A 9,681-nucleotide genomic window follows, 5' to 3' on the forward strand; every position below is an offset into this window, starting at 1 on the left:
AATGCACATTTTTGCATCGGTCCATCTGGGATTGTCAGCAGCATCTCCAGCCTAGCTGGAGTTAGCCTCTCAATTATTGATCTTTCGCAGTGCCAAATGTGAATGTTATCCTCTTTTTGTTTTTGGTTCTTCAGCATGATAAACATGGCAGTCCCTTGTTCTGGAGTTCTTGTTTGCCTTGTGCACGCTACGTACATCTGCCTCCCTCGCACACATTTCTCTTTTGCTGACAATGATTTTGGAAGGCTTCGCTATTTCTCTCCCCATGGAATGTTTCTTCAACATTATGTCTGTATCGGGCCATATGTATTAGAGTGTGAATCATATCGTGGGGCAGGTAGAAATGCCCACCCCCTGAGTCTAGATGCACTTGGTATGCAAGTTTGGCATATCCTTCCTACCATGTCTGTTCTTCACCTGTTGCATCTTTCCTTCTCTGACTGCATGCTGCAAGGGGGGGCCGTTGGGGGGCGGGGAGGGGGTGGTGTAGGTTGATCCTCTGATAGTGTGTTTGGTGTGTATGAGCTGAAGGCTCACAGAACTCTCAAGCCAGGGCCTCACACACATCTGGAGCAGATGGCAGTGTGTGTGTGAAGGGGGGGGGGGGGGGGGGGTTATGTATGTCCAAATGGCCTACTTTTTCACAGAATGGGGATTGTAATGACATTCTCCCATAAACAACTCTTGTGTTGGCCTCATTGGCCACCTCCCCTCTATGCTCAGTAACCCCCCCCCCTCCCCCCACCCCTTCCACCTACAGTAAGCCCCAGTCTGATATGCATCAGCGTAATTACCGGCGTCCAAACAATGATGCCATTCCACCCAAGTCCCAAGTCCTCCCCGTGCCTCTAGAGAACCAGGGGGGGGGGTTGTGTTTTATGTATGACACTCTGCATGCGCTTTGAAGTGTGGAATTTGAATGTAATTGAACCAGTATGGAGGAGCCCTGTCTCATTCTTTTTTTTATGGGCGACCAGGTGGTTGGCATTATCCTCCCAGGGCGCGACTATATAACCTGTAGCGTAGCGTCTCCACCTCCTCCATCCCTAGCTTGTACTGTAGGACTCGGCAGCGGCTGGGGGTGCGGAGATGGGCGTAGGTCATCAGAGGACATGGTGCCAGAGCGGTTGGGTTTAATGGGTGCAAACAAACCACCTTCTCTGCGTCCTCCCTAATCACGCGTTTGTTTTTTTACGCAGAACGACAAGAACGGAGAACCAGGACCCAAGGGAGCGAAAGGACACAGAGGGCCAGAGGGCGATCCCGTAAGTATGACGAACTCCCCCCCCCCCCCCCCCCGCCCCCACCTCACCCACTCACCCAGGTCAATCCTGGGCGGGTTTTTTAACTAGGCTGCTCTGCGCTGTAAAGGTAGTCATGCGTGACCTGTTTCTAGGGCCCTAAGAATACCTCCTAACCCTACTGCCCTCAAAACTAAGGTTTCTCAGTTCGGTGTGTAACTCACATGAGAGGGTGCTCAAATGTTCGACTCATTGAAAGAAAACCAGTTAGAGCTTTTGATAGCGTCTTAAAGAGTGCTATCAAATAGTGCTCTCAAATGATTCAAAGAATGACTGTTTAGGGAAACTATAATCTTCAAAGTTCTATGATTGCAAGCTGAAGCTTTCAAAATATCAGAACAAACAGACCATCGCTTGGAACTAGCTTCCAACAGTGTACAGGTACTGTATCTCTAGAAATCGTTATCTCAGGTTAATAGTCGCTACAGTCACTACCATCCCTTTGGGATTAGTAAAGGTTATAAAGTCAATGAGCAATGTCTTGTACATGAGGTAAAACTATCATGTGGCATATGAAAAGCATGAAAGCACTGGACTGACCCACCAGTGCATAATTAGACTTAAGCTTGAGTTAGACTTTAGATTTAAATCTTGGCCCAGTAAGTAATTGAGTTTTCTACATGAAGTTAGTTAGTTCAATGTGAAACCCCACTGTCATTATATAACAAACAGTTGTGCAACAAATGACAGGAACAGCAGCAGAGAGTAACAGAAGAGGAGAGAGTGAGAAGACAAGAAGATGGGACAATAAAGGGGCAACAAGAGGGAAGAAGACAGATTGTGTACCATGAGAAACTGCTAATTAAAAGCCCCTGACTCCAAACCGTCTGCTGCCATACATGTAGTGTGGGGCTGAGTCAGAGCTGCATACTTTCTAGTCTCGCCCATGATAAACAGCCTCTCTCGGAGTTATACAGGCATGTGGGATGGAGGCCTGGATCCAGGGTGTAATTTAGTGGAGCTCACACTCTCCTACTGGACTCTCTCCAGGGAGGGAGGAGTTCCCGGCAGACCTCAAGTATCCTCTTATTTGGCCTGGACAGCGGCGAGCCAGTGGCTCTCCGCACAAGCCAATGCTAATTCCACAACGCCAGTGCTTTCCAGCGATGCACAAAAACAAATGACATGGCACGACTGTTGTTTGTTGGTGTCGACCCAGGTGGACTCCAAAGATGTCATTAAAAGTGACAGTGTGTCGATGAGATCATGCCACAGTTTTGGTGTGAAGGCTCTTTTGTTGTTCCTTCAAAAGTCGTTGCTTGTTTTTTTTTAACGCATGTGTTTGTCTGAATGTCTGATTTTTCAGGGCCCTCCAGGACCACCTGGGCCTCCTGGATCTGATGTAAGTGAAGTATCTTTTCACACTTGTTGGACTTGACTTTCTCAGACAAAAAAAAGTGTGTGTTTGTGAAAAGATGTCTTCTCAAAAGTTCAAAAGGTGACTCATAAAATGTCTTCAGCGTGAATCAAGCCTTTGCGGTCAACAAAGCTCAAATATCATTACAGCTCAAATATCATTATAAACGTATCTCCTCCTTATCTCTTGGCTACAAAAAAACACCCTGGGAGTTCTAACTAGAACCTCTCAAGGCAGGTCAAAAGGTCTTCTTTATTTCACTAGGATTGGTCAGCAAAGTCAGAGTAGACAAACTGTGTCTGCAATAGTACAGCTGTAGCGCCGATGACCCACCAAAGCTTTTTAAGAGCAAGCCCATGGCGGAAGAGAATGGCCATCTACCAAATGAAATGAAACATTGTAGCACTGCAGATATGCCTCCATGTTAAGGCCTTGGTAGAGGTTGTGTGTCTCCTTGGCTGGAAACATCCATTGCACACTGAAACAACATGTGTCATCTTAGACACACACAAAGGGTGAATCAAATCCAAGAGCAGTTTGCCAAGGTGTGACAGTCTCTCTCTCTTGCTCTCTCTCGCTCTATTTCTCTCTCTTACTCTTTCTCTCTCTCTCTCTCTCTTTCTCTGTCATGGTGCATGTGGTATGGATTTTCTTCAAACAGCTCGTTCCCAGGAGTCCGACAGACAAGCCCTTCCATTCCCAGGGGTTGTACTGACAGGCTTAAGCCCCCTTTGAGTTGCTCACTTGACTTTTTGACAACATCTATAACACATGTACACACTTTTTGAATAAGAGAGAGCATGCAGCTTTTAATCACAGTTATGCAACTATTGAGCTTGTCAGAACATTTTGTCTAACAGCAAGTGCGCTTCGCACAAGAGAAAATTATGTCATGTGCCTTACTGTCGTTCATAATTACTGTACATTACGCCACAATAAATCATTCTTCATGTCATCCTCTAACCTGTTGTTGTAGGACTGTGAGATTCTGGACATCATCATGAGAATGTGCTGTAAGTATTGCCTCTAACATGTTCAGCTGTCGCTCTGTGTCAGCCTCACATAATGCATAACTCTTAATAAGATGTTCCAGTGTTGAGGGCTGGCTCCCAATTTGGCAAATTGTTATGTTACCCAGCGAAATCTCAAGTGATTTGTGTGTTCTCCCATTCCCCGACCCACTACGTGTCAAAATGTCAGCGTAATTTCTGACCCTGCGCTGTAAGAAGTGTTTTGGTGCCTCAGCTTAACATAGTCAAGTTGACTTACAGTCTGTATGTCTGTCAAAGCAACAAAGCGACTCAACAGGGTTTAAGTATCATGTTTGGAGTGTGACAACTGGATATGACCACTTTGCAGTCTCCTCAAAGAGACCATTTTGTGCGTCCTGCCATCTAAACTCTAGCCACCAGCTGTACTTTTGCTCTGTTGGAGATCTAGCTAGTGAGTGTAGTAGCCCTCATGGTGAGTGGACGTAGGTGGGGGATGTCCCTTTAGTGCTCATGGGCCCAGGGAGGCAGGAGAGAGAGGATGTAAGTAGGGCAGCTGGCAGAGTCCTTTGGGCGGGTAATGAGAAAGCCAGCCCTGCTGGCCACTGACACACAGCAGAAAAGGGCCAGGACCTGCTCGGACCGCAGGAGTCATCGCTGGCTCAGAGAGACACAGCTCAGAAACAAATAAGCAAAAAGGCGGAGAGACACTAAACTTGTGATTCAGAATGTCCTATTCAGTACCCTAACTCTTCCCCAGGAATAATTACGTTTTTAACTATCTATCAGTCTATCTGGCTATCTTTTTTTTTTGTTTAAGTTGACTGGCAGACTTCAGGAAATGGGAAGTTCAGGAAGCAGTAGATCGATAGGAAATTAATAGATGTGTCTATTATCTGTTATCTATCTATCTATCTATCTATCTATCTATTTATTGATCTGTCTGTCCATATATGGATCAATTTGTCTTTAAAATGTAAGAAAGCATATGGCATTTTACAAGTAATTGGCTGGGGTGGAGGTACAGCATGGGTCAAGGGAAACCAAAAGCGGCTTTGCGAAGCACCATGTGTTGTTTTGGAGTGTGTAAGTAGTGTGCAGCTGGAGATGAACAGTTAAACAACTGTCAGTTGGTTGATTAGAATGTAGAAGTTATATTTCCTACTGTGAACCCCTGACTCTGGACTCATGGGGATTTCTACGTCCAGCATTCCGAGTCAGGCAGCTTTCTGAAAAATAGGCCAAGGGCTGCTTACAGTGACCACTGGAAGGATCTTGCTCTCTTTGGAGTGTTTTTTTTTGCTTGTTTTTTAAATGTATGAAGTTTCCAACATAAAGCTCTTTCTTTGACATTACCTCAATAGCAAAATTGTGCATGCGCCAGTGGTGAGCTTTATTGCAATAACTCATTGGTATCATTGCTTTCATCTGTTTGTTGATAAATTGCCAGACCAATGGAAAATCCAATCTATGTTTTTTTCCCCCTCGTCTTTCTTTCTCTCTCTCTCTCTTGCCCTCCTCTTCTGCTCCCAGCTTGTTGCGGTGAGTCATTTTTTCCTTCAGACCTTTTGTAAACTCTGTAAACAGGAATGCTTTAAAAATATAATTTGTTGTGTCCCATCTGTGATTCAGATCGATGAGGTTGAAATGTACAGTATGTGTGGTCCACTTATCTCCTCTTCGTAACTTCACACAGAGTGCAAGTGCGGCCCACTGGACCTCACCTTCGTGGTGGACAGCTCGGAGAGTATTGGCGCCGGCAACTTCGCCCTCGCTAAGGACTTCATCTTAACCGTCATCGACAGACTGGTGAAAGACCAGAGAGTGGTGGTCAGTGGTTTTTCAAATTAATTTGATATGTTTTATGAAGCACAAATAACAATTGAAATCGCCTCAAGAGCCCAAGGCCAGAGCACCCTAGAGCGAGCACTTAGGCGACCAGCCAACTGGTGGAAATGTTCTGGTGTTTATAAAGTAGGAGTGCCGCAGTATTTGTGCTCCCACGGTTCTCGTTATTCTTTGTTTTCGCTCATTCCCTGTCTCATATGCACATAGGTTAATTGTTATGTTAGTGAGCGCCCATAATTAATCAGTGCTTAGTGCTACTATTGTCTCCTAAAAGCTTGTCTTGTCTCTACAACTGAATTGCCACTTCCTGTGTGGGATTGTTTTTTGGGATCATCTGAATGCCCCAGTGGTGGGTAAAGAGGTAATATGCATCAGATGTGGAGATTGTAGAGTGCTCCGCTCTCTCTAAGAGCGTTGGCGTGCCGTGCACTAATGAGCTTTAAACTCGATGCACTCTTAAAGGAATGGTTTAGAATACAGTGGATCTGCAGCTGTAACTGCTGTAAGTCCTAAGACGGTTTGTCACACAGGCGAGATTCATCCTGGAGCATAAGCCTCAAAACTAACTCATTCCATGTTAATTTGCATCATTTGCATTAACTGGAAATACAACAGCAATCAGCAGCCCTTATTTTGAATGATGGGCATAGTGTTAAGTCTTTAACCACAGCCATTGATGATGAGTCAACTCTTTTCTCCCACAAGCCACATGATGGCTGCATTTCATGCACAAGAACTTGTGGAGAGACTGCACTTTGAATTAGGACACCACATTTGACTGCATTATTCTACCACAGTCCTATAATTGAATCCCTTTTTATTTGATTAATGGGTCTTGCTCTGTGTACTGTACTCAAAGGCAACACTTAGTCACCTATGTCTACAGTATATGTCTGTTTCCTCTTGTCAATCATCTTATTGTCTTGCAGTTTGACGGTGCAGAATCCACCGTTGGTGTGGTCCAGTACAGTGGAGCTCGTGCCCAGGAATCTGTAGAGCTGGAGACGGGCAGTTCAAGCAGGGTCGCTTTGGCCAATTTCAAACAGTACGTTGGAAAAAGAGATAACTTCAAAATACTTACTGTGCACACAAACAATGGGTTGTCCTCATTAATTTATCTGTTTAATCTATTTCCTTATGCATCACGTTATTTCAGTTGGCCTGTTAATTGTGTGTAGTCTGTGAAAGGTGTTAAAAAAAAATTTGGCAAAATGTCCTGTGTTTATTTAGGAAGGTGAAAGAACTGAGGTGGCTAGCAGAGGCAACCTATACTGGTGAGGCGCTGGACTTCTCCAAGAAAATGATCACAAGCAACAACCCTCGAAACCCTGTGGTCATTGTCCTCACGGACGGACGTTCCGATATTATCCGAGACAAGACACCTCTGACTACACTGTGTAATACCGGCATTAGGGTAAGACAGTATAAAAATGTCATTATGATCTTAAGATCTGTTCTGAATTATTTAGCATGCTTCATCTTAAACAATCAATCAATTAACAACAACATTATTGTCAGGTTCCTGATATGCTATTTGACTATTAAACTATCAAGTAAAGAAAAAGTCTGCTGCAAAGCAAACTATACTAAACTATGCCATGAGTGGATGGGTATGCAGTGCTCTATTTTAGTGATACGCCACCAATAACCTGTTGTGTTGTACTGTGGAGTTTGGTGTTAATGTGGGCTGAATTCTGACAGGTTGGTGGAGTGGGAATCAAGGATTACTCAGGCAGATTGCCCAATAAGGAGCAGCTGGAGGATCTCGCCTGTACATCCGACCCCCAGAAGCCCGGATTCTTCCGTGAACTTGACAACTTTGCTGAGCTCCTGGAAGATTCCTTCCTGCAAAACTTTACTGCACAAATTTGCCAAGGTTTCTTTTTTTTTTTTTCAGAAAACATTGATATGCCTTTCTCTGTGCAATTATCTCCAGGAAATAAACCTTATCTCTGTTTACTTGCCTTTCTCCAACAGATAGGAAATGTCCTGATTACAAATGCCCAAGTAAGTATTCTTTGACTGCTATCAAATTACAGTAACAGATTGTTAACCATGTTGTTAATCATGAAAAATCAAAGAAATATGTTTAACCTACTGTACATAACTATGTTTACGTGTAATAAACTTAACACTAACAACTTAAGTCATTTATCATTATTTAAAGCAAAAATATTTCAAATATATCTCAACCATTCATTCTAATGAAAGGCTCTTTGTCCTTTGGTTTGACATGATTCAGTCTCTTTTGACGCGGCCACTGACATTGGCATCCTGATGGACAGCTCAGCCAGTGTGGGCAGCAACAACTTCAACTCGACTAAGAAGTTCGTCAGGAGGCTCGCCGAGCGCTTCCTGACCGTTCCCGAGAGCGGCCTAAGGAACCGCGCGGACGTCCGCGTGGCCGTCGGCACGTACGGCAGCTCGTCCGACCTCGGCGCCTTCACCAACAACCTGACGCAGGTGTTGAGAACCATCGACGACGCGGCGTTCGAGAACATGGGAACGGACGTGATGGGGGCCCTGTCGGCGGCCGTCGCTCGTTTCCGCGGCGGCCAGGGTCGGGTCAAGAAACTGCTGGTGTTCTCCGACGGACGCTCGCAGGGCATCACCAACAGCCTCATCGCCAAGCGCGTGCGCGAGCTGGACGAGGCTGGCATCAAGCTGTACGTGCTGTCCGTGGGCGACCGGGTGAACGAGGCCAACCTGCGCGACATGGTCAGCCGGGGACGCAGTTTCGATGTGTCCTACGCCCACCGCCACCTCTTCCGCGCCACCGATTACAGTTCCCTCCTCAGGGGCGTGTTCTACCAAACTGTGTCCCGTAAAATCTCTCTGAACATCTAAAGAGGGGCGCGTGTTCAGAGCTGAGGAAACAAAGCTGATTGGTTATGGGGTGGGGTTTAAAAAGAGGGTGTTTTCAAAAAGGGAAATTAGGGGGGTTGGATACTTTCAAAAGCTTCAAAATCTAGGGCTTTTTTTATTCCTAGGGTGTCCTAGAGTCGTGATTATGAATTCATTATGAATAGAAAAACATACATAGGAGTATTTGCGTTACATTGTCTGTTTTATTCTTAACGACAGTGAATGATTGTGTGAACGCGAAAAAGAAAGTAAGATTTGACTTTAGACTTTATTGACGTTACAACATTTGCAGTGAAAACTTTGGTGCGTGTCTAAAGCACTCATGCACTTCTGATCTTATGAAGAAGCAATGTAGTTATGGCCGTGGTGATTATCTGGAATTATTTCCGACATTTTCGTTTGTCCCTTCCAGAGGGAGGTTCCCCTTCTTTTCACCATTTGTCAAGGTATTGAGACAGTTTGATTTCATTTCGGCATCTTAAGGAGGAGTGCATTGCCGAACTAGCATAAATGTTTAGCTTCTGTTTATCAACATATGTCGGAGAAGTGCGTTATCTCCTCTGAACATTTACCTGTTTGCTGGTCAAGCCGTCCAAATGGCTGTATATGTCCTCCTTTATGTTTACATCAAAAGGATGTCATTTGCCCTTAGAAGGAAATGGATGTTTTCAGCTTCAGATGTTCAGTATAGCTCATACAAATCTTGTACTTCACAGATGTTTTGTATAAATGCCTGACCCCTCACCTACCAGCACTTCTCGTATGCATACATGTTCACTGAGGCTTAGTTTCAAAGGTGTTTTCAAAGATGTGTTTGTCAAGGGTAACAAATTGCATTCCATGACATATCATTTTTTTTTAACATGGTGCTATCTTCATTCCCTCAGGATGACCTGAAGCTTGATTGTTCTATCTAAGCAGTGAAAAGTTCATGTTAAACCATTTTTGCAATACTTTTTTTTCCCAAAGATGTATTTTTTACCACTAGGTTTGTGTAAAGCTTTGTACTGTACACATCAGACATGTATTTTGAGAACAGCAATAGTGTTGCTAAAGAGGTATTTTCAATAAAGAATGCTTCACCCCAGCTCTTTGGCTCATCTCAATTGTGTAACTAGCTTGGAATCCAGTAGATTTGCCTGGTTAGGGTGTTGCAATATGGCATGCCATGAAAAGTATGAGAGGCCAACAACTGAGACATTATTTATTATCTTAGTATACAGTAGAAGCTATGCCTACGTATGTCTAAAGACGTTAATATTCTTAGAAGATGAAGCCATACCCCCCCCCCCACACACACACACACACACACACACACACA

General features: G+C 44.4%; 1 protein-coding gene across 1 annotated transcript in view; it reads left to right on the forward strand.

The window, feature by feature from the left end:
- col6a1 (collagen, type VI, alpha 1) overlaps positions 1 to 9,447 on the forward strand; it is a 29,270-nt gene extending 19,823 nt beyond the window's left edge. The window contains exons 26-35 of the mRNA XM_062527527.1: positions 1,200 to 1,265; positions 2,608 to 2,643; positions 3,635 to 3,671; positions 5,181 to 5,189; positions 5,344 to 5,477; positions 6,425 to 6,540; positions 6,726 to 6,909; positions 7,197 to 7,371; positions 7,473 to 7,502; positions 7,738 to 9,447. Coding sequence (XP_062383511.1) covers positions 1,200 to 1,265; positions 2,608 to 2,643; positions 3,635 to 3,671; positions 5,181 to 5,189; positions 5,344 to 5,477; positions 6,425 to 6,540; positions 6,726 to 6,909; positions 7,197 to 7,371; positions 7,473 to 7,502; positions 7,738 to 8,342 — 1,392 coding nt within the window. The 3' untranslated portion in view covers positions 8,343 to 9,447. The remainder of the gene's footprint in view (positions 1 to 1,199; positions 1,266 to 2,607; positions 2,644 to 3,634; positions 3,672 to 5,180; positions 5,190 to 5,343; positions 5,478 to 6,424; positions 6,541 to 6,725; positions 6,910 to 7,196; positions 7,372 to 7,472; positions 7,503 to 7,737) is intronic.
- Positions 9,448 to 9,681: the final 234 nt, after the last annotated feature.

This window comes from Sardina pilchardus, chromosome 23, assembly GCF_963854185.1.
Source record: "Sardina pilchardus chromosome 23, fSarPil1.1, whole genome shotgun sequence".
Taxonomy (NCBI): domain Eukaryota; kingdom Metazoa; phylum Chordata; class Actinopteri; order Clupeiformes; family Clupeidae; genus Sardina; species Sardina pilchardus.